We start from the raw sequence: 24,831 nt of genomic DNA, 5'->3' as shown, positions 1-24,831 counted from the left end.
AGAAGAGCTTCTGGTATAGCAATCATTTCAATCTGATTAGCTGTCTAGCTGGAACACAGCGCCTTGGCAGTAACACTATTTCTAGATCCAAAGTCTGTGCTTTAAGGCCGCATCATCGATGCTGCATGCTTGATTTATCAAATACAAATTCCCTGTGGCACAGCAACTGCATTCAGGCGCGTTGTTGGGAGTCAAGCAGAAGTTGTGGGTGCCAAGGTCTACAGTGAGGAAAAGATGACTGAAACACTGAGGTGAGGTCAAACTCGACAGGTTGCCAACTTTTATGCTGAGTTGGCAGTGTCTCTCCTTGACCCAAATAAACTGATATGCTGAAGGGAATAATTCTGGTATCCAAGAAAATAAATTGGGAGAGAAGTTTGCACACACATTCTTTCCTGGGATAGGCACTACTAGAAAGAAAAAAAAAAAAAAAAAAAAAATATTTCTCTGAGAACCTGGAAAATCAGTGGCAATAACAGAAACAGTGAGGTTTGGTATCACGTACCGGTAAAGACGATGAAGCAAAAAACAAGTTGTCTGAAAATGTAGTCTGGATCCTGGTGTTATATGCATTTTCCTTTCTATTTCTCAATTTCACATTGAACGTTAGTCTTCTGTTTTTGCTGCTGACAACAAACTGCTGTTTGCTGTTGGAAAATAAAGTCCATTGTTGTAAACACAGGTACGAGAACAGCTGTGGATCGTGGAAATATGTTGCCTGTAGCCAACAACAAATAACAAGCACAGCAAGACATTTCCTACATTCTACACACTTAAATGCTCTGCTTTCTAAACCATTTGACATACGAAACTCTGTGATGGTGTTTCTTAAAACCAAATGGAATTAGTGTCTTCTCAAAGTGCAGGACCTTGATTATGTATGGTCAAAGTCACTTTGCCGAATTTTGAAGGGCTCTACCCTTGAAAGGTGGGAAGGTGGGCAGAGAGTGGGCAGCAGACCCCGATGGCAGGTCCAGGAAGAGGCAGCCCTGTCTCTCTGTGTACTGTACATGTATGCATGTATCTGCATATGGACTTGGAATAAGTGCTGCCCAAACAGCCGACCTCGGCTCCGCAGTGGCACAGCCTGCTGCAGGATCCTCACTGCTCCCCGTGGGAGGGACCAAGACGGCCGCTGCAGCAGCTGCTGCTCTCCCAGTGTGCTCCCTTTCCTGACAGCAACCAGCCAGACAATGCTCAGTGTCCTCATGCCTAAGGTACCAAAAATTGGGTTTGTCTAAGCTGACTAGAGTCCTACTTCTATATCTGTGTTCCTATCATACCTCTTTTTCCTTATTAGTTATTTAGACAGAAACTCTATTGCTTTTTTTATCCCCGCTATTTCTGAGTAGAACTAGAAAGGCATTCTGATCTAGAAATTCATCCAAGGCCTACAGACAAACCAACTGGTGAAAACTTGACACCTGACCCCAACAATTGCACTGATTTAGCTCTTACCTGTCATCTGCCTTCCGCTGAACATTCAGAACAAGATCACAGATACAAAGTTCATCTTCACCACAGTCTTTAATAAAAGGAATCTACGAAACCCAAAAACATTTCCTGAATGACAGGGCTCAACTTTAAAATTATCTACAGACAACAGAGTGCAAACACCTTTGAGGTGAAGCACATTCTTGGTTTGCAGATAAGAAAATCCCTCTGAAGGGCATTAAGACCTCTGACACATGAACAAGTTAACACTGAGTAACATGTTACTACATGTCAGCCAATCCATAAGAACAGTGCAGGCAGGTTATTGTTAGCACACAACAAATGTGATGTAATCAAAGGGGTTCCATGCCTCTTTTATGTAGTCTTTTATTGTAGGACATACTAACCTAAAATAGTTCATCTTTGCCATCAACTAGAAGTTCACATCAACAATGACATGGGTTAGCCAACATGCTTGCTACACCACAGCGGCTGATGTGTCTGTGTGTGTGTGAGCAAGCCCATGCAATATAGACAAAGGAATAAAAGGAACCAGGGTACACCCCTGCCGGGTGCCTGCTTTCAGCCCAGTGACTTAACTAGAATACCAGTTTTCACTTGCACATACCTCTTTGGTGTTTGTGGGGGCCACACATTATGGACGTGTGTATAGCCATGCATTTTTTGATAGTAAGCCTGCATACTTACACTATAGGCCACAGATGCAGGAGAATGTATATCAAGGACAGGGCTGGAGCCAGGATTTGCAAGGCCAATGTCAATGCGCAAACTAAGTGAATTCACTGCATCGGATGGTTCCTGTAAAACACATGGTTCAGATGATAACTGTCAGCACAGCAAAGAGGTAAAATTGGTAATTCTATTGTAAATTGAGAATGTAAAATCATACTTGCTCTAAACACAAGTAACAGTACAAAGCTTAATTTCTTGACTGAAATAATGTTGTGAGATTGCCTAGTTTAAAGCTCTTTAGCAAGAGGATCCCAAGTGCTATTTCTATGATAAAACTCATTTTCCTAGGGTTCCTGGAGACTCTATTCATCAGTCACTTCTAGGGCTGAGGAACATGCCGATTCTCTGCAGTTGCAGAAGCTGCTCCTCAAAAGCCACAAGGTGACATTCATTCTTACCTGGCTGCAGAAGTCAAATTCCTATTTCATTCTGCCTTACCATCACACAGAGCAGCTGAGCCTAAGTGACACTAAACCACAATATACCTCATGTCTCCTCTTTTTCTTAGTACTGAATGAATACTCTTCTAGCCCTATGGCTCATGGCTCCACAATGGCACTAAATGTGACTAACAAGTCAAACATATTTGCATTGCAAAGCAGAGTAGGAATTGAAAGTCCTTTACCTGACCTAGCATTATGCAGGGGGCTTAAGGCAACTCTCAGGGCTGTGTTCAGTCTTTGATTCTAGAAGAAGATCGAGACTTATTTTTATTTTTTTCCTAGGTGCATACGTAGGGCTAGCATGCACCAGAAATCTGCCTGAAATGTTGTTAGTTTGAGAAAAAACATGTGTATGTATGTCTTAGTTCTTACAGAAGAATCTACTCAGAAATTAAAATCTATTGAAACTATGGACCATGGGCTCTGTGTTATGTCAGAGCTGAATTACGTAATTAAGAACTGCATCTTCTATCCTAAAAAGCTGTGCTGAACTTGACAGTTATTAGTTTCTTTGAAATCAGAATCTGACTATTTTTCAGTTGTGAGGGATTTGAGAAATGTAAATCATTTAGTACACCATGCATTAAATCAATCTCACAGACATAAAGTTCATCAACATCTTCCTCTGATCATTTTTGTCACATAAGAATGCTTGCAATTGCACTTACCTGTACACTGAAGATGTCATGAACACAGTTCTCCTCATGACGTACCACAACATCCCTCTGAATGTACCTTTCATTATTTTCTTTGAACAATCCTCTAGAAGTCACTCTAGAGGACTGGAGATCCGCATCCAGTGTTGCATTGTACTTTATAGCTACAAGAAGAATAACAGTACATTTTTTGCTGAGTATGACTGCCTATGATCTCATTACTACGTTCAACATTACAGAGTGACCAGGCTTTCCAAACCACACTAAACATTTTACTTTTTTCGTAGCTTGCTAAACACAGAGCAGTCTCAAAATGATACAATTTTCTCTTGTGTTTTCCAAAGCAGTCAAACAGGTTTAAATCCTGATGTAAGTTCTCACCCACAGAGAGCACATTAAATGGCAATCAATCCCGTCTCCACTGCAGATGTCTGAGCCTGCAGCTCAGGCAAGAAGCCAGTCAGCAGGGCCAGGATTACGCTAGATAAAGGGGCCTTGCAACTATATCCCTGAACTCTGAGGAGAGAATCTGCATCTTCTCTTCAATCACATAATAATTTCTGTCATCTTCTCTTCATATTATGACTAATACGCTGTGGAAGTTCACCATTATTTTATAGCTCACAATCATGAGTTCCTAAAGGCACTATACATAGCACTGAAGCAGTCCAACTGGTGTTATCCATGACATGTACATTTAACATTTAGTGAACATTTAGCTTCATTAGAGGCCAGTGCTGGTCTCAGAAATATTTGGTGCTTTCCTGTCCTCTGAAAAGAAGAGCTTCTCCCCACTGACATCTGCACTAAGACTATGGATTTTTTTTTTTTTTTTTTTTTCTTCCCCCCCTGAAGAGAGAAAAGTCTGCAGTCTGCTGTTGAAACCGGCAGGTTGAAAAAAAATCAGCTTCTCACTAATGACATTTTCTGGGGTTTGTTGAACAGCAAGGATACCACTCTCCTTTATACTGTTAATTCCTCACTTTTCAAAGATTACGGACCCAGTGATGAAAATAGGTCTTAAAAACATTTTCTCAAGCACTTAGTTTTACACTCTCAAGCACTTAAGTTTTACACTGATTTTGCATTTCTTGACATTCTATCTAATACATTTTTAGAAATTCCACTTCTCATTTGAATAATGGACTTCTGAAGAAATTAATAGAAGACAAGTCATTGAAGTATTCTTACCCACTTGATTATTTCTCTTAGCAGGTCTAAATGTAGCCTGAAAACATATTTTGACAGTTATTTCTGTGTTCTTGTTAAGCAGACTGATTTTCTCAGGTTTAAATGAGGCAATTATGGACACATTTGCAATGCTTTGTGACCTGAAAAATATTTTTAGAAGGTTACATGTGATTTTCAAGAGTACTGGGTAATGTAGAAGCTGTTGTCTATTACTATCTGTAAATGTAACATTGATTTTCTTGGTTCCCAATGTAAACATTTTTTAATGGCACTGGTAAAATTATTTTTCTTTGCATATAACTGCATTTGTTGATCCAGTAGCTTTCAGTAATGACAATAAATAATTTATCATGTCAAATGAATGGATAATCAATGTCTTTATCCTAATGCTCTAATCCTTCCCTTAAGGTAACAGAGAACAAAGGCATTGTCCTGTTTTCACAATAAGTAACCTTCTTCTGCTCATTTACGGAAGCTACTGAGTTTCTCTGGGAAGGCGAAGAAGGGTAATTCTTCATTTTAATGAATACTCTTATTTTTCAGAAAACAACTTCCATGTAATTAATCAAAATTTTGAAGAACAGTTTCAAAGTCACCCTGCATGTAAAAACAAACACTTTAATGAAAAGTGAAACTCATTAATCAGACCGAATGCCAGAGTGAAAGAAAAATGAGCATTTTCATTAATCAAATCTAAATAAATGCTGGTACTCCAAGCATCATAATTTTCTTTAATGCAATTCCCACCAGCACCAGCAGCAGTTCTGTTGTGGGTCAAAGATCCAAACTGACCATTCATTTTTAATAATCTTGTTTGATTACGAAATAAGTAGCAATTCAGTGATGCTTTTCTTCTTACAATGGGGAGCCTCAGGCGAGAAGACAGGCAACAGATAGGATTTTAATTTTAATTTAGCATTTTAATTTTAATTTAGCATTTTAATTTAGCTCCTCAAGGAAGTAGTGGAAAATACACAGTACTTAGGGAGGCAGAAGATTTGGGTTCTGTGAAGCCTTTCTTTATTTTGTGAAAGTACTCAAATTGTTCTGGCAAAAGTCACATGCCAGAAAAGATGGGGTTTTTGCCAGAAATAGGTGCCAACTCTCTTTCACTGCTCTGTGTCCTTACCCCACAGGACAACTCTCTCCCCCAGATCAGCCTACCACTCAGTAAAGGTCACGCAGGCTGTGTGGGAAGTGGTTTCATCTGTCTTTGGCTCAGCTATCAAAATTATATTGCAGCTACTGCAGTACAACCTGCTGTTACAAATGCTCTCAAGCACACCCCGCTCCCTGCTGCTGCCCCTTCCCTCTGGACCACATGCCTGCACAGCAGCAGCAAGCAGGGGTGTCTCACCATCCCTGCCTAAGTCCCTCCCGGCAGCCCCTGCCACACAACTTCCCCCTGCATGCCCTGGCTCTGCCCACAGCACTGCCTCGACTTTCAATGGTTTGATGATACATGCTTGAAAGAGGATTAGTCTAATGCTGTTTTTCAGCTAGCTACAACAGCAGTGATGAGGCAGTAAGCGTGTTAGCTCCAAACACACAGAATGAAAGAGCTTTTTGGTTTGTTTTGCTGTTTAATTAACTAAATCATAGAATCATTTAGGTTGGAAAAGACCTTTGATATCATACAGTCCAACCATTAACCTAACACTACCAAGTCTACCACTAAACCAATTAAGGGTAGAGTAATAATTTCATGTTTCCTGGCTTGGTGGCTAGATTATTTTTTAATGGAAGTAAAAACTAGGAATCATTAAGGTTGGAAAGGATCTCTAAGATCATCAGTCCAACCATCAACCCAACACCAACATGCCCACTAAACCATGTCCCCAAGTGCCTCGTCTGCCTGTTTTTTGGACACTTCCAGGGATGGTGACTCCACCACCTCTCTGGGCAGCCTGTTCCAATGCTTGACTACCCTTTCCATGAAGAATTTTTTCCTCCTATCCAATCTAAACCTCCCCTGGTGCAGCTTGAGCCCTTTTCCTCTCGTCCTATCGCTAACTACTTGGGAGAAAAGACCAACACCCACCTCACTACAGCCTCCTTTCAGGTAGTTGTAGAGAGTGATAAGGTCTCCCCTCAGCCTCCTCTTCTCCAAACTAAACTAAACTAAACTAAACTAAATCCCAGTTCCCTCAGCCACTCCTCATAAGACCTGTGCTCCAGACCCTTCACCAGCTTCATTGCCCTTCTCTGAACACGCTCCAGCACCTCAATGTCCTTCTTGTATTGAGGGGCCCAAAACTGGACACAGTAGTTGAGGTGTGGCCTCACCAGCGCCGAGTACAGGGCCACAGTCACCTCCCTGCTCCTGCTGGTCACACTATTCCTGATACAAGCCAGGATGCTGTTGGCCGTCTTGGCCACCTGGGCACACTGCTGGCTCATGTTCAGCTGGCTGTCAACCAACAGCTCAACCAAATGCTCAACTTGCATGTGAATCATGAAGTGCTTCCTTTCTAGAAGAGTTTACCAACCATAGCAGAACCACATTTCCATCAGCGCCAACAGATACGTCAGTAATGTCATCATCATCTAAGTCTCTATGGCCATCTACTGATCTTCCAAAGAACTGGAGTCGTTGTCCAAAAGCAGAATCCGATCCTAAAATTTTCTGGGAAAGAGATTTTGGTTACTGAGTTTGCTACAAGTGTGCTTAAGTCTGTAGATAGCAGCCTAAGCAATGGATTTGCACCGATATTCCCTGTATATGCAATGTATTGTTCAAACAAAATGCTTTTGTGGATGTTTTCTCAGATGCTTTTAAGTACTTTTTCCTCCCCTGTTGGAGCAGACAAGGGACTAGATTTTTCTGTCCTGGGAGTAGATCAACTAACTGACTGCAGTATGCCAGCTAGGACTTACTGGAAACTTTTTCCATATCACACTGAGCAACTCAAAGAATAGGAAGTTTAACAGGACTTCTAACAAATACTTTCTGCAACCAGAAAGTCTGCATGAAACTGACATTAAAATTACCATTATATTAGCATATAGGATATGCAAAGACCCTTGAAAGTCTTTTCCATTAATACCACCTATTTATAATTTACAGAGCTGGCATTTATCTAATCTTTATTGCTGTACATCAACCCTAAAAACGTGAATAATGGGTGTCAAAAAACATATAGGAAATTTGCTGACTTCATACACAGGCACCAAAAATTGTAAGAGGCTCAGACAGGGTATCTTGCAAGTCCTTTTCCTTTGAATGCTTCAGTTGTAACCACCACCACATCAGTGAGGACATGCTGACAGCTGAAGTAAGGACAGGCACAAAATTTGAAATAAGCGATGAGAGTAATAGTACTCCTTTAAGAGGATACCACAGCAGCCAATTAAAAGATAGAAAATCTTTCTGTTTTCCTCTAGCAGATCTAAAGGCACTGAGTACAGTATTATGCAACAAAGTTATTTACCTGAGAATGTTTGGTACGTATAGTCTTTTGAAATCCATTGTAAATGTAAATTGCTCCAGAGTTTTGGTTTTCCAGTGGTGCACCTATTACAACATCATTAAAGCCATCCAAATCAATGTCTGCAAGTGTTGCGATCGCTGATCCAAAGCGAGCATTTTCTGACCCCTGTGGGCCTTCCAAGAGTTCTTGTTGATCCAAAATTCCCTTTAACAAAGGAAAAAGAAGAAAAAGCAAAAACACAGCTATCATTGCACCAGATTAGACATAGGAGCAGTATCTAAGTGCATTGTTTTTTGTTTCTGTTTTCCAGTATATTCCCCTTGGACTGCTCAGCCCTGAATTCCTTCCCCATTGTATTGTCCATTCAGTTTGCATTATGTCTCAGAGTCTTGGCAAACATTACACAGCAAAATCAAAGCGTGCTATGCAAAGCACTAACAGCAAATATAACCATATGTATGAAGCTTAAATGCTCTCACTGTCCTCATCTGACTGTTCTGAAAGTTTCACAATACATTGAAAAATACAGTTTCCAGTTTTGGATTACAGGTTTTTATGCAGAGGGAATGGAAATTATGTAACTGGACATAATTCTTTGAAACAGAAATGGAATTTCCTAACTAAACTAATGCAAAAAACATGTGTCCAAATGCTAAACTCCTGACCTCTCCAAAACCAATGAAGATAGAAAGACTGGAGATCTTTATAGTTAAATAATCACATTTACACTAGCTTAAATTCAACTCTCTGGCAAATATTGTTCTCATCTTTAACTTCAGTTATCATGCTGTGCTTAAAATCTTAGAAATACCAGCCAAGTTATTTATTAAAAATTACTAGAAAAGTATTATTTGTGCAACATGGACAAGTTGCACAAATCCAGGTTCTTAAAAAACATAAAAATCATTCTTTCATTATTCTTAATTTTTAAATAATTTTAAACCTAACATTTGACAAAGACTACATGTTGTAAGGATAGTCTTCCAATTTATTCAGTTTTCAAAACATGAAAAAAAACCCCTTCATTTTTGTTTTCTTCTGTATTTCGTGTCTACTTCTACAGTCATGAAGACCAATGTCAGCAGCCAGCAGTACGACTTCCAGCACCTCCATCTATCTTGAAATTGCCTTAGGGTACAGTTTCCTGTTGCTCCAGGATGATCTGACTGTGAGCTGCTGCTGAAGAGGATGGTCCTTCCTCTCTATTTATCTGATTGCAATTTACCTACTAAAAAGGCCATGTTCTGTTTTCTCTGATGGATGGCACGTATTAATTTACTTTGCATATCCAGACATCCAGTCGTTGATTGAGAGACTGTTCAAAAGTGCCAGACGCTTTAGGACTGTTAATACAGATATTCTGAAAACACCTACTACAGGTCTGAATAAAACCCACAGTCAGTCAGGCATCAGACAAATAACATAGCTTCACTGAACAAAGGAGACAACATGAGTAACAGCAGCCATCTGGTGTGAAAGTCTACGAAACAATGCAGAAAACTGGCAGAAAAGTGTTTACTAGAACTGTTTTGGGAATACTGTTAGGTGTTGAACAGATTTGCCAAAATAAATGACAAACAATTAATTAGCAAAAGCGTCAAGCTGTTTTTCGGAGAAATGGTCAACCTTATGTTGTATTTGTGTACAGTGCCTAAAACCAGGGCCAGGGAGCCACCTAGAGCAGCAGGCCACTGGTCACTAATAGTGCTCAGCTACTAACTTGCTTATTGACCCCATTTCGGTCTGTTCCAGCTGGCTGATTCCCAGATTACACGCACAAGTGGCTCTGGGGAAAGTTTTCAGCTGCTCCTGAAAAGCAGAATGGGTGAAATCGCACTGGGAAGGGCTCCATACGCAGTCCTCTAACCAGGCAGGCTTGGCACCATTCACTCCTGCCCTTATGCCACATCCCAGAAAAAGCACATGCTCCGTTTTTGCCTTACAAAAACACCACTCCCAATATTTCTAACACTTTGAAAGATACACTAAATAGTTACTTAGAGGCCCTGAAGAGATCCAAATACTTTTTAGCGTGCATGTAGCCAGTCTGCTTTGAGAGAAGCTAGCTCTAAGCACTGCCGGCTTGAGCGAGTCTGCTGCACCATTTGGCTGCGGGGCCAGGGATCGCTCTTCAGATCACTCTCTGATTTAACAGAGCGGACACTGCCACTAAGTACTATTGTTGTGTGGACTGCTTTTTCCGTGGTAAAACTGTAGTCCATGGAGCAACAGTAAATCCATCCAGCTACAAATGCAAATATCAGCACTTATCCTGGATGGAGAGGCAGGAAGCTGACTCCTGGTGTGCTACAGTGCCATTCTTACCTTTGTGATGGAAAACATGTATACTTTCCCTTCCTCTTTCTTCAGGTCATTCATAAACATTGGTGCACCCACAAGCAGCACATCTGTCACAGAATCCCTGTTAACGTCCACTGAACACACCACACTGCCAAAGTAGGACCCAATCTGAAATCAGTAGTAAGAGAGTCATGTTTTTATGCAGATTTTGCAAAGCATAATGTTTTAGCACCTGACTCGGAAAACTTACACTCAGAAATAGTCCAATACTAATGAATGAAACTGCCCACTGGAATGAAATTGCTATATAACATACTTCAGTGATTGAAGAATCATATCTTTACCGTGTGTCCACTGTTTCTGCGCAGTAGGTGCTGCTATGGCTTTACCACTTGGCAATAAGAATGCAAACAGAGAATAGGCTATGGGAGGTATGTTTTTTTATATTAAACTCTGCACATGGAACTACCCAATCTCCAATTTACTCTCAGATTTGTCTTACAAACAGACAAAACCAAAACCATCTAAACTCACTGCTTTTTTCCAAATGGAGAAAAAGAGAATGAGCTTCCAAATCTCTCTTTTGATGTCATCTACTTCACAACTTCTCAGGCAGAGTGGAGCTCACTGAGTCTCTCCCAATTAGAAGTGTTGACACATTAAGTAGCTTTGTATATTATCTTTTACCACTAATTGGATAACTTCCTAAAATACTGTTTAAGAGTTACAGTTAACCTCATTGAACTAGTTAGTGGCAGAGAAAAGTTCAAGTGAATTCTAAATGCATTGCAAGAAAGAGGAATTTTCGAAACAAATGCATTGCAATTTACTGCTGTGTCAATAAAACCAGATGCCTCCAAAATCTGCATTCAGGACCAAATATACTTGCCTGCTCGCCCCTCTGGGACTGCACAATTGTGATATTACCATTGCTGTCAACATCATAAACCACTACTCTGCCAGTGTAGTTGGATCTTGGTGCACCAGCAACAAAATAGACGGAGCTCTGAGTTGAGAGAACAGCAACAGAATAACCTGCGGAGAGAAGCCAACATTTAACATGTGTGAGAGACCATTAACTACAAATTGTCAGTTGGTTAACCATAAAGGCACAGAGGATGAGTCAATCTGGTATGTTAGTCACAGAGAATGATGCTTCATAGACAGGAAGTTAAGCTGTCACATATGCATAAAATTTGCAGTAGTCTTCTGGAGAGAACAATGACACACAGATCAAGTTGAAGCAGGTTTGCAGAATAGCATGGACAATAGTTTAGCCTATTCAGTATAATGTAGACCACAAAAATGTCATGCTTGTGAAGGAGATAGGAAAAAGAGCACAAAGAGTATCCTTGGTATGAAGAAATAAAGAGAAACATGAGATGAACATTTGGGCCAGCCTGCAAACTGGGGAGGAATACCTAGCTTTTGCAAAGCTTGCAGTGCATTTTCCCACAGCTCACCAAACCACAGCCCAGTGCTTTGGCTGAATAGAACAGGCTATATTAATAGCTTGTCAGCTGAAGGGCTTAGGTTGATTGAACTTCTTTGAACATTTTAATCCTCATTCCCATTATTGTAACATTATTTGCTTCCAGGCAACATCCTGCAAATGTTTTAAATATGTATTAGCCCTATAAATCTAGCATTAGTACGTACTTCAAATTTCTGCGGTTTAATTACAGCAAATTTAACAGAAGAAAACAAAATCTTCCTTTATAAAGACTATAGCTAAACTGAATAAAAAAATCCCAGCGATTGGGCAGAATATGAAGGTCTTTAGCAAGCTGCAGGACAATGTGAGGAGCACAGTCTGAAAGGATTATGCCTTGGTCATTACATATACCAGTCTAATTCAGATTTGTGTTCAGACACTGTTTTTCTAGGGAGATAACATCACTGGAGTCTAGAATTTCAACAAGTGACAACAAAACAAGATTTTATTCTGCAAGTTAAGGCCATGCGTTCCTAATTAATACAGCATACAGCCATCTGAAGTGAGAGGGTGCAGTGCAGAACAGGGGCCAATCTAGCAAGCTGTGATGGGCTAGCAGCCCTTTAGTTTGGGCTCCCCCAAGCTGGTAAGAGAGAGCTGGTATGGAGAGCTCTTAGTGGGGGACAGAGGGAGGTAGAATGGAAATGAAGGCACAGAAAAGGCAGCAACATTGTTTGCTCCAAAAAGATTAAGGCCAATCCTCTAAAAGTGCCTTGTGGAGAAGTGCTGAATGGAAATGACCTGACCTTTTAAGAATTATTACAGAAAAGGGAGGAACAGAAAGTCTGAAGAGGCCACACATGCAAAAGAGCTATTGCTCATTAGGTTAGATTTAGATTTATTCATTGTGTTGGATGCAAGTAATGCTAAGCCATAGAGAAAAGAGCATGTTAGTTGCAAAATAGCATCTCATTAAATAACTTGAAGGATAAGAAAGTCATAGGTGCTTAATGTAGTAGCATTATTCAGGGACGAATCACCAGAGCACGCATGTTGTAGGTTTGCAGAAAACATTTCAATGAACTGAGAGGACAAACTGAGTGGCTTTTCTGGGTTACAAAAACACGTGTCAGGAAACATATCGGAGCTAAATAAGACCTCTGTTAAACTGCAGTGGTATTCCTAAAACTATAAACTGAACTGGGAAAGGCCAAGAAAAGAGTGAGCACAGACAAAACAACAGCAAGTCTATCAACTTCTCATGCACATGTAATTGGGGAAGTACATATAAATATTAAAACAGAAGGTACCCATAATGATCAGTATGACACACTAAGCAGCCCTTTCAAATCCCATGACTTCCTATGTCTCTGTGACAAAGCCTGATTTTTTTCAGCTTACCACATTGATATGACTAAAAATTTAAAAACACAATAAAGACTTCATTCAATGAACTGTTGACCAGTAAATAAAATCATTTTGGATGCAAAATTCTTTTCATATTCTCAAATCAGATCTTAACAGGAGCCTGGCTAGAGCAGTATTTCCTAAGTTCTTTAAGATCTAAATAAAGGTTTGATACATTTCCAGATTCGTATTTCAGACCCTTACCTAGGTAAGAGCTATGGTTTCTGTCCTGTAGAATTTTCTCAAACACATGGCTTGGAAAGGTGGTGACTCTGTCTGAAGACTCCTGAACTACTGTTCCACTCCAGTCGTAAGCCCCAACAGCACCCAGCAGCAGAACATCCTTTAAAAAATAAAAATCAACATTTTAGAACTACCTATTTCAGAAAAAGTGTGAGCAAAGCTGAAGTTACCATACGTAATTTCCAGCATCACTGTGTTTAAGGCAGTGATGTGCAATCTAATGACAGCAAGCAGTTGACTGGCACTGCTTATAGTTACCACTTACATGCAGGACTTTACTGCCCTATTAAGAGCGATTATCACCCCTCTACTGCCAGAGGATAAGTGACTGCTTTAGCTCCCAGGGCACTGCAACCCAAGATAAAATGGGTTTATTTAAACACTGTGATAGTTTCCTAAGCCTGTCCACCCTGGGGTTGGGCTTGCCAAGTCTATGCTTTTATGCACTCATGATCCTCAGAAGACTAAGGATCAGACAAACAAAACTGTAAGAAAATGCTAAAGTCCCCTTTTTGCCAACAAAAGTGCCAATGACAGCACACAAAAGCTGATGAAAAAAGAGACAAAATTTAATTCTTTCAGTGTATTGTAAGGAGATGTCCTTGAGAGAACAGTTAAATCTAAAATCCAAATTAATACGGCTCATTATACAGAATACTTCATACAGAAACACTTAATCTTAGACTTGTACACATAAAACAAATGTAGTTTAGATTATTCACATTGTTAAAGTTCTTTAGTGAACTGAGATACTGGTACAGAAAACTGCAGTAAAAACAGTATGTGTAATTTTCCTGAAGAAAACCCCAAATCTTTCTTAATTTCTGCCACTTTCTAGCATCAAGTGCTTGGTAGATTAAAACTTCAATTTGTGCAAATACAGAAGACTTCTTTAAAATTATTTCATTCATCTTTAAGGGCTCTGAGAAACAACCTTCCTGTATTTTCAGTTGAATGCTGCTTGAACCACACTTGAATTTTACAAAGACAACCTGTTTGATCAAGATAATCTTAAAATTGATTAGCAAGAAAAATATATCTGATTTACTATTCTTCCTAATTTCTAAGTGAAGTATGCTTTAAACAAATATTAACTTTATAAATATTAGATGAATTCTTTTCAGACTTGATTTATTTACATCTTGGTGACTGCCTAGAAATATACCAGCTTTGCAATATAGTTTCAATTCTTCTGAGTTATTCAACTACAAAATATTAACTTGGAGCAACTGGATTTTTTATGCGACATGAATTCAGAAATCACTGAAATAATTGGATTAACACATCTCAAAATCATTACATGAAAGAAACTATTACTCAGCTTCACATATTAATGTATATTTTTTCATTTTAGGGATATATAGCATCTGTTAGAGGTAATTTTTGTGGTATCAAATAAAAAAAAAAAAAAGACGAGGATAACTTGACATTCTCCTGCTTGTAAAAATATCTTAAATTTGGTCATTGTGTTTTATTAGTCTTATTTTGTTGCTCTTCTAAGCATTCATGTCTACGTAATTACATCTATTTGTATCATTAAATAATTAAATTCACATACCTTTTTTTGTGAATAGTATGCACTGAAGCCCACCTGTGACATTTCCATTTGGAATGTATCACCTTGATCTGTACCTGGTAAAACAAATAATCACATATGGTTAACCCTATGGAGACACACAAAAGATCCAATATTGCTGCCCCCAAGCATAGCTTTATATATATATATGGCCTGTATATGGCCTTTATGTTATTTTTTCCAAATCCATCAGTTCTGCTAAAACATTTCCAACATTTACAAAAAAAAAAACCAAACAAAAAAACCCCCAGAAATCTGAGAGCTAATAAACTGTAGAATATTTGGAGGATTTAATAGCAAATTGGTAAGATGGGGCCATGATGTTATGAGTCTTTTCCAAAAAAATGCAGAAGATGATGATAAAGATGGCTTGAATCAGTCTGCACAGTGTTGTCACTGTGGATAATCTCTTTTTATGTTTTTTAGGAAGCACTAATAATACACTGAAATCAGCAGCTTTAATACCTGTATATTTAGAACTTTGAAATGAATGTTTATAGGACTTATAAAAGTCCTGTAATTGTCTTGAAAAATACTGTGACATGCAGGAATATTTCCTAAGCCAGATGGATGGGACTCAGGTAACAGGAATTCAACGGGAGTACAAAAAACCCAAGAAGGGGAGCTCACCTGATCCCTTTGACTTGGTTAGCAGCATTGGCCTGGTAAAGATTAGACAGAGGTGAAAGAGAAGGGAAGATTTCATCCTGAGCACAAGAAAGTTGCAGCCATGAAAAGCTCCTTAGGGAGAGCTGAGGGCAGGTCACAAGGGCTGGGCAACAAGGCTGGTGAAGGGTCTGGAGCACAGGTCTTATGAGGAGCGGCTGAGGGAACTGGGGTTGTTTAGCCTGGAGAAGAGGGGGCTGAGGGGAGACCTTATCGCTCTCTACAACTCCCTGAAAGGAGGTTGTAGTGAAGTGGGTGTTGGTCTCTTCTCCCATGTAGTTAGCGATAGGACGAGAGGAAATGGGCTCAAGCTGTGCCAGGGGAGGTTTAGGTTGGAAATTAGGAAAAATTTCTTCATGGAAAGGATAGTCAAGCCTTGGAACAGGCTGCCCAGAGAGGTGGTGGAGTCACCATCCCTGGAAGTGTTCAAAAAACGGGTAGATGTGGCACTTTGGGACATGGTTTAGTCTAGTCTACCCTTGATTGGCTTAGAGTAGACTTGGTAGTGTAGGTTAATGGTTGGACTGGATGATCTTAAAGGTTGTTTCCAACCTAAATGATTCTATGATTCTATGATTCTAAGTCTCCCAGGCACAGTCTAAATTTTACTTTAAAAAGCTGCCTTTTGGGGGGACGAAGTGCCTCTGAGTTGTCTCTACAGCACCATCCTCCAAACAGTACACAGAGGACTGTTGGTAATGCTAGACACATAGCCTGGTAAATGCTACACAGATGGCATTACTGTAGCTTTTCAGTTCTGTAATCAGTAACCGAGTCTTCTGATTTGCTTTTTAAATTCACAGCTGCTTAACATTAACAGAAAAACACAGGTGAATGTGACAGGCATAAAGATACCTTTAGTCCTCTGGTGATAATAGCTCTGAGCACATTTGGACATATAGGGACAAGTCCCCAGTGGATGGCTGAAGCCCAGGACTTGACTGAAATTTTCAGCAGCTAGAGAATATTTCTCACAAACTACAGAAACTAACTTGAAGCTCAGGCTCATTAGGGGTAGGGTAGCTGGGGGAACACCTGTGCAAACCAGAGCCCTCCTGGGGCACAGGGAGCAGCCCGCAGCTCCAGCTGCCCCTTGTTTTCACACTACTACACTCAGGTAAAGCTAAATAAAATCTTTAGCTCATCAGCTGGGACAACGTGTTCTAATTTTTCAGAGACATTGAGTATTTTACCTTCTATACTAAAAATGCGCTCTCCAAGTGTTCCTGCTTCTTCCAGTAGTGCAGCCTCAGATGACACGTTGAAGAAATACTTCTCTGTTGGATGACTAGCAATTCCTTTAATTTCTTTAATTAAGTTTTTAGTATCGAGTTCATGTCTGATTAAGTATCCCAAAACCTTGGGTAACAGAACAAAATAAGAAGAGTGAAGGAAATCACGGTGTTACTCCATTTCCTTCTGTATTATTTGAGTAAATATTCTACATATTTAAAAAAAAAATTACCTTCCTTCATATTACTGATTGCTTATCAGACTGTATTCCTACACAAGGGACCATTCAGATAGGAAAAATACATAAACCAAGGCAAAGGAGAAAACTACTCAAGTTGCTCAGTTAATAATGTTTTTGCTTTTTCAGCCAGTTAAAGACAACCAATATTTCACTAATTCATAAAGATTAATTTCACTTAGTTTCCGTCTCACCAGTGTACCAATACATGCATTATATCCAGCTTACACATAGAACATGCACTTTCATACATACACAACAAAATGATCTTTCAAAAATTGCAATAATATATATAATTATAGTATTACTTACAGCAATGCCAAATCTGGTTATATTGTCTTCATTGCATTTACCTATCACTGTTTTCAAGTTGGAGCCATCATGTGATTCACCGTCCGTCACAACAACCATTACTTTTGTGGCTGTTGGACGTCCTCCCGATGCAGGTGAGAAGGCATACTGTCTGTTATAAAATATTGGATTTATCACATGTCAGTTTACAATGGATGGAATTCAGTATATATACTGTAATGAATATGTCCATCACTGAGTTAGAACAAGGTGCATCTGTAGTGCTTTTTATTTGGAAATTAACAGTATGCAATAAGAATTTTCAGTTATGCTCCTGATAGCTTCTTCTCAAAGCACTGCTCAAAGAGCCATCAGAAATGTAATCAAGGAAGTAGAAAAAAACCCCAAGTAGGACTAGATGGTATTTCTGATACAAATGTACATTCCAGGGAAAACAGTATTTTTTTGTACAAATGTTTCTAAGTAAAAAGGGGTTTTTGTCAGAACTATTAATGTTTTGTAACACCAGAGTAGCCAGGAACTGGCTCCACCAAGTTCAAACAAAATGGGAAGAGTATTAGTAATAGGTTCCTCAATACTACTGCAAATATCAACTCCATTGAAGACTAAGTCTGTCCCTAAACAACATTTTCAAGGCCATTTGATTCAGCATGTGTTATGGCCTAGAGTCCTGTCCTTGATTCAAATGTAAAATAACATCTTCCTATTGAGAAACAGACCTGGTTTGTATACATACTCAGAGTCATGGTACATTGTTTTAAGTTTTTCCTATTTTTCATTCTTCTGGTGGTGCAGTGATGAACTGACAAGAGACAAGAGATTTTATTTTCTCTGTAATCAACCAAAGCCTGACCTGCAAACATAAATGTTACTGGTCCCACTGAATCTCTGGATACACTTTCCTTCTTTGAATGGTTTTGTATCTTTCCTAAAAGCTTGTCGATGGTGTTCAATGTACTGTCATGTTTAGACATCTGTGACAGCCCAAACAATTCTGTTGGGTGCCAGAACTACTTTAGTGTAGTGTTTAACTCAGCGGTTAAAGACATGCTTTTCAGCAAGTCTAGTTTACATATCCCTGTACTGTCCTGCATGGGGCACTGTAAATGTACCTGAAGGGTTCTGCCTGCCACTGGAAATCTCCTCGGAGATTCTGAGCACGTGCACTTCCAGTGGGAATGATATTCAGGATGTGCCCATTGCCTCATAAGTGAAGTTGCAACAGTTGCACAGTAATCATCGATGTGTTTTACCTTGCATTGTCAATGGCTTTGAAAGTGTTAGTCAGATCTCCTCCCTTCTGATACGTTCTGGTCATTGCTTTAACAATCTCATCCTTTGTTTGATATGTATTCAAGTTGAACACTACACGGGGATCATTAGCATACTGAATTAAACCCACCTATGCAATAAAGAAATTATGTTAGATTATCACGCATTACAATCAGTTACATAGAATCATGACGCTTACTTATTTATTAGGTTGGAGTAAAAGATCTGCAGATGCACATGGGGTTATAATTTTCTTTAAACACATATAAAACCAATAGATATAAACACATCTGGAAAGCAAAGAAAGCTAAAAGGCTCTTGCACCTTATGTCATTTATTATGGACTACAATATGTTAATGCAAACAATCTGAAATAGTAGGCATTAAATGTTTGCACGGTTACTTCTGGAAGAGTTAATGGATAGCAATAATACAGGGAGCTCTGGGAAAAATGAGAAAATAACAAAAATTTTACAAGGTGATGGCACCTCAATCTGATCTCTTCTAAGGAAATTCTAAAGGTTAGTTACCTGACAGCACTGCAAACCCTATTTATTTTTAATACAGGTGAAACTAAAGACATATGCTAAAATGTACATTTAGTATGAAAGAAAAAAGAGAAGATGCTAAAGCTGAGGTTCAGAAAGGACTGAGCAGGAAGCCTAGCTTTTAAGCACCTCACTTCCAAAGTCGCCCAAGGAAGAAGGCAGCCTTTGGGAGAGAGATTTCCAGTGCCCCAGTCTTTGTTCCCAGAACTGTTTATGGAAAATGGACAACTGTAAAGACAGAAAATGTTTTAAAAAAGGCGATAAAATTTTCCTTACCATCACCAAATTAAAAGGAAAAAGAACTCAAAGATCAGACAGTGACAAAGCAGCAGAAACTCCTATTTTAAAGATGCAGCAGTTGGAAAGTAAGAGCCGTATGAAAAGCCCATAAAAAAAATCTGTTCTACTTTTGACCACATCCCCATAGGCTACATTTTAATTACTTTTACACTTAATGCATGAAAGAGATCTGACTCCACTAGATATAACTCAGACTTCTATTTCAGTTGGTTTATGTTTTGAATCAAATTACTAATCTCTTTTGAAATAGGTTAACTGTGAGATAAAAAACCCCAATCCTGAAACCGTGTAATCCGTGGCTTTGAGGGAAGTACTGTAGTTTCGCTAAAGCACACTTGATTCCCTTTCAAATTGATAATAAAACCCATTGCCTTTTTAAATTTTTTTTTTTTGGTCTTTCTCAAAGATGTCTTTGACTTACCTGGGTTTTGTTAAGGCCTATGTCTAAGCCTTGTACAAATTTTTTCAAAAATGCCCGCACTGCATCCCAGGGATAAATGCTGTTTGACTCATCACAAACCACCACAACATCTATGACAGAGGAACACTCTAAAACAAAAATAAAAAGTGGAGATTAAATGTACTTTCAGTCTCAAGGTACTTACAACTCTTTGGCTAAATCGAGAGGTGCATATTTAGGTCTCACACAGGCAACACTTCATATCAGGAGGGCTTGCCAGAATGAGGACTCAGCAGAAGCATATGCAGATTTTGAGCCTGCGGTGGTGCAATGCCTCTGACTGAATTCAGAGGAGTGAGTCCATCCACATTCATATCAGCATGGGATTGTGATTTGTCAGTCCTTATGTGTGAATCACAGGACTTTGCTTTTTGCACGTACATTTAAAAAAAAAAAAAACAAACAAATTAAGAGTCCCCGACACAACGTATCTTGATTTTGTTTGATATATTTTTTAAATTGAATCTGTTTTGCACATGTTGCCTTACTTTGAACAGCAGGAGAAAAGCTTCTTAGGATCTGGAAACTTGGGCTGATTTCAGAACAGACTCCTGTTGCATAGTATTGGCTTCCACACTGCTGTGCCCACAAGGGACCACAAGTCTTTAAAAATAACAACAAAAAGAAGCTATAAAAATAACAAATACTTGTCTCACTGTATCCATATCCAAAAGCACAATATGCAGGACTACAGGCATATAAGATCAGAGACGGCCTCTTGGGTTATCAGGCCAAATCCCTTGCAATCACGGTGACAGCGTAACCCTGTTCATGGACTTTCTCATTGAAAGGATTTTCTGTTCATGATGATCCTAGTGCCTCCTTCTGCAAGCTGGCCCCTCCAGACTATGCGCAGCTATGACATCCAGGGAGTGTGACGGTCTGCAGGGACTCCGTCCTGCTTTAAGCCACCTGCTCTACAAACTATTGGTTTAAAACTAGGGTTGGTATTGGCACATGGCTTATAAGCGCACAGAGAAGTACTTCCACTAACCAGGAGGTGGCATCAGAGCCACGAGCATGCACGTCGCTGCAAGCAGGCAGACTCCTCTCTCTCCCTCTCATTAAGCTGAGAAGCCTTGCTCCCAAGGGAAATCCACTTTGCCAAAATATTTACAGGTTAAACTTCTTCATCATCTCCATCGAGGGTTCAGCCTCACTCTGTCCTATTTAGCTGCAGTTAAAAGGAGAAGTTTGGCCCTGGCCTCGCATACCCCTTGGCTACGCGTTTCACTGCCTTCTGGGGAAAATAATATTGCTTCTTTACTGAAAATGATCTCTGTAAAAAGAAATGTTTTCAGCTGCTCAACAAGCTGGTTGCATGACAGCCACACCTCTGATATTAGAAGAATAGGCACAAAAGTACCTAGATAAAAAACCCAGTATTTTGTCATGAGGACATTTTGGGGGGAGGGATTTTCTTTTTAAAAGAAAATCATGTTAGGAACTCAGAAAAAAACCATAACCTCTACATAACCTCTGTCCGACAGTTCTGAAAGAAATGATAGCTTCATTACATATACTTCCTGACTGCCCTATCCAGTTCGGAGAGCCTGGAAAACAGAATTTAGGAAGAGAGGGTGAACAGCAGTATTAGCTTTTTCTCAAGAATACTGAAAAAAAGGTAGTTAAAGACAGCAGTAAATGGAAAATGAGCTAAATCACACTCTGGTTTACCAGTGGTAGAACACATCGAACATCCTAACATATTTGACAAGATGGCAGATTTGCTAGACAAGAGAAAGAAAGTATATCTACTTTATCTGATCTTGAGATAAGTGGTCTTTTTGGCTGCCACATGGGGCATGATTAGTTTTACTGGAAAAGATGGATATTTACAGAGGTGAGAAGTACAAAATAAAATCACCTATATCAGTAACTACAAAGCTGGAGGAGAGCTACCAGTCTTTAATTTGAAGTTCTTTTTAGATCAATCTCATTTACCCATTTTCTAGTTTTCTTCTGTGTTACTCGTAACTCAAAATTGTGATGTTAATCTTGGAGCAAAAAATAGAGATGTTCTAATAAACTTTGCTGATCTTCACTTTAAAAAAAGGGGGAAAGCTCTATAATGTTCTAGCATTGTTAGTGTCAGAAATTTAAGATGCATCATTAATGCAGGAGAAAACTGGGAGATCAGTTACCAAGAACTGATGAGCTTGAAAAGTGGAATATTAGAAAGGGGCATAGACTTGCCCTTAAGGACTAATGTTAAGAAATGTGGACATAAACTGAGAGCTAACTGAGTGGAAGAGAGAGGAGCAGACGGATTGGACACTAGCTGATTGCAGGGTGACCATAAGTATGCAAAGCAAATATGGCCTAAAGATATGTGACAAGAAGCACTTGCTGTTGAGACAGGGAAATACCAAAAACACTGTATAGTGCCCTGGAAAGACCCATGTGGAATCCAGCATAGATCTGGTCATCCATGTTCGAGAGACGTGTATTTTAAAAAGCACATTTCAGCCAAAAAACTCTGTGTTCATTTAGCCAAGTGAAGGACAAAGTAGAACGACTGTGGGGTGCTAAATACAGAAGGGAGATTTTACCTGTAGGGAGATGGGAGCTGTTCCTTTCAACTGAAAGCACAGCACCGCCCCAAGAACAAACTGGTAGAAACTCAGATCAGAAATCCCCCCAAAATTGTTAACCATCAGTGAAATTCTTAAGCACCTTTCCAACAGGACTAAGCATGCCTCAGAAAAATGTAATGAACATGTGGAAATGACTGCCCTGTACTTCGGATACCTGTGGGAAGCAATCACATGGCATCAAATAGCTGAACCAGCAGGACTCACAAGCTATGGCACAGGCACGCCACGCTCCAGCCAAGCACCCCAGGGATGCAGCACAGACTGGTGCAAGCAGATGGAGGCTGAGAGAGAAACAGCCGCAGGAGGAAGAAGCGCAGTGAGCTGCGAGAAGGAAGCCCTGAGCACAAACCGACGAGCCCATCACAGGGGCCAGCTGCCAGAGACAGCGTCTCAGAGTGAAATCCTGGCTGGGAGCAGCTTGCAATTAACGAGCAGTCTCCACTTGTCCAATTCTTGCCACAACTAAGTCATGGAGCTTTTGATATTTGTTGAGGCTGTCATAGATAAGCACCTTTGAGGCTGTCATAGACAAGCACCTGTCTCCAGTACCCCATTCTCCTTATGTCAGAAAGAACTCCTGTCACCAAAGACGTGGCTAACTCTTCATGTGTAAGCACTCAACTTTTTTTTTTTTTTGGTTACTTTATGCAATTTAAGGAGAGTCAATCAATAACGTATGGATAAGGAAATTCTTTTTAACTGAGAGAAGTTCAAGTATTATTAGAAAACACAAATTTTTCTGCAAGAGATGTTTTGAATCACTGCAATTACTGATACTGATTAAAAGTGGGTATGCATGGGACAGTATTAACAGTAATTCAGTACTTCAGTGAACTGGGCTATGTTGTAATGAAGATAATAAACATTTGAATACTTTTGTGATTACTAGGAAGATGCAACAGAAAAATACAAAGCTTAAAGTGAGCCTCAAAGCTCTTTTGCCTGTAGTTTATTGTTCCACTTAATTACTGCACATGCCTACAATGTATGCATCAAACTGGAATACACCTACACTGCAACAATTTTCATGCTTCTGGTTAAGATTGTAAAAAAGCATATTAAACAGGTGTTAACTTCCCTTCAATTATGAAATCTTTCTCACAGCCTCCACGGAGAGTGGTTTGCTGAATACACACATAGAAGATGCATCCTCCTCCAGCTCACTAATGAAATAAAACATATCGCAGATCCATGGGACCAGAAATCCTAACATGTCAGGAGAACAGTCGCAAGTGTAAGTGTGTATGGTGGAGGAGAGATCCCATACTGTCCTTTGAAAGCATAATCAGAACTATACAAGACTGCCTTAAAGATGTCCATGGTGGAATATTCTTGCCTTGTTGTCCAACTTAAATTACAGAATCTTTAATTACGTGTCCTTCCACAGGATATTTAGATAAACAAGGAAGGACAGAATTTGTAATTTTCCTGATTTTGGACCCTAGGTAATTACAGTGGGATGGAATATTTTAAAATCTGCAAAATATGTATTAATCTATGCTGCATAATAGAATACATTCAGCTTGGACTTATCAAAAAATGTGGAGGATTCTAGTTTCTTCATTCTCCTGAGGAATTTCTGTGTGTACTGAATAAGTCCTTGATACGTACCAAAAATCCTCCTGTTTTTGAGCTCTGTATCAGAGTCAAGCCAAGGTTCATGTCTTGCTTTATCTCTGTCACATTTGGAATATTTATTAAAGCTGAAATAAAAAGAGATTAAGTCATGACAGAATAGTAAATAAGGTGTAGAAGCAATTTACTAAGTTGGAATTCCTTTTCGAAAGCTTGGTTTCTCACAATCTAAAACGCCTTTTCTAAATGGCTGTATACAATTCTGAGACAAAAGAAATGAAAGCTAATCTTTGGCAAAAATTTGCTAACCATTAACTACAGACATGAATTAAGTAGAGCCATTTAGAGTACCTGCCCTCAAGAGAGCTGAACGCAAAAGAGAGGAGGAAACGGTCTACCTATTGAGTATTTTTGGCTGGCTGAGTAGCTGCAGCCGAGCAGCTACTGTTACATTCCTCAGGACACCGCACTCCCCTGACCCAGTATCAGGCTTTAGACAAAAACCAGGAAGGAGCAGTGGATGACAGAAATGCTCTGCACCACAAATAAATGTAAAGTAGGCATCTCAACACACTCTGCTTCCCTGTATTTTCACTGTATCTGAACGTGAATTCCATTTTATACTTAGTTTGCAAACACAGAGGCAGAAAAGGCTTCATATCCACTCACACACTCGTCCCTCATGCGCTCCACATTCGCAGGCGTACCAGCATGAACCCCCTACCCACCTGACACTGGACCTGAGGCCCCCCCTAAGCTG

General features: G+C 39.6%; 1 protein-coding gene across 2 annotated transcripts in view; it reads right to left on the bottom strand.

Moving 5' to 3' along the window:
- Positions 1 to 24,831, bottom strand: part of ITGA2 (integrin subunit alpha 2) — a 54,402-nt gene that overhangs the window by 17,326 nt on the left and 12,245 nt on the right. For both annotated transcript variants that reach the window (XM_075725975.1, XM_075725974.1), the window contains 17 exons: positions 24,108 to 24,199; positions 20,388 to 20,502; positions 19,861 to 19,988; positions 18,573 to 18,721; positions 17,320 to 17,470; positions 16,730 to 16,895; positions 14,853 to 14,926; positions 13,256 to 13,394; positions 11,099 to 11,244; positions 10,234 to 10,377; positions 7,909 to 8,112; positions 6,967 to 7,103; positions 4,478 to 4,617; positions 3,299 to 3,450; positions 2,143 to 2,253; positions 1,459 to 1,541; positions 506 to 647 (listed from right to left, as the gene is read on the bottom strand). In XM_075725975.1, the coding sequence (XP_075582090.1) occupies positions 506 to 647; positions 1,459 to 1,541; positions 2,143 to 2,253; positions 3,299 to 3,450; positions 4,478 to 4,617; positions 6,967 to 7,103; positions 7,909 to 8,112; positions 10,234 to 10,377; positions 11,099 to 11,244; positions 13,256 to 13,394; positions 14,853 to 14,926; positions 16,730 to 16,895; positions 17,320 to 17,470; positions 18,573 to 18,721; positions 19,861 to 19,988; positions 20,388 to 20,502; positions 24,108 to 24,199 (2,273 nt within the window). The remainder of the gene's footprint in view (positions 1 to 505; positions 648 to 1,458; positions 1,542 to 2,142; positions 2,254 to 3,298; positions 3,451 to 4,477; positions 4,618 to 6,966; positions 7,104 to 7,908; positions 8,113 to 10,233; positions 10,378 to 11,098; positions 11,245 to 13,255; positions 13,395 to 14,852; positions 14,927 to 16,729; positions 16,896 to 17,319; positions 17,471 to 18,572; positions 18,722 to 19,860; positions 19,989 to 20,387; positions 20,503 to 24,107; positions 24,200 to 24,831) is intronic.

The sequence above is a fragment of the Pelecanus crispus genome, chromosome Z (assembly GCF_030463565.1).
Source record: "Pelecanus crispus isolate bPelCri1 chromosome Z, bPelCri1.pri, whole genome shotgun sequence".
Lineage (NCBI taxonomy): Eukaryota > Metazoa > Chordata > Aves > Pelecaniformes > Pelecanidae > Pelecanus > Pelecanus crispus.
The sequence above is the reverse complement of the archived record's forward strand: the minus strand, read 5'-3'. Positions and strand labels throughout refer to the sequence as shown.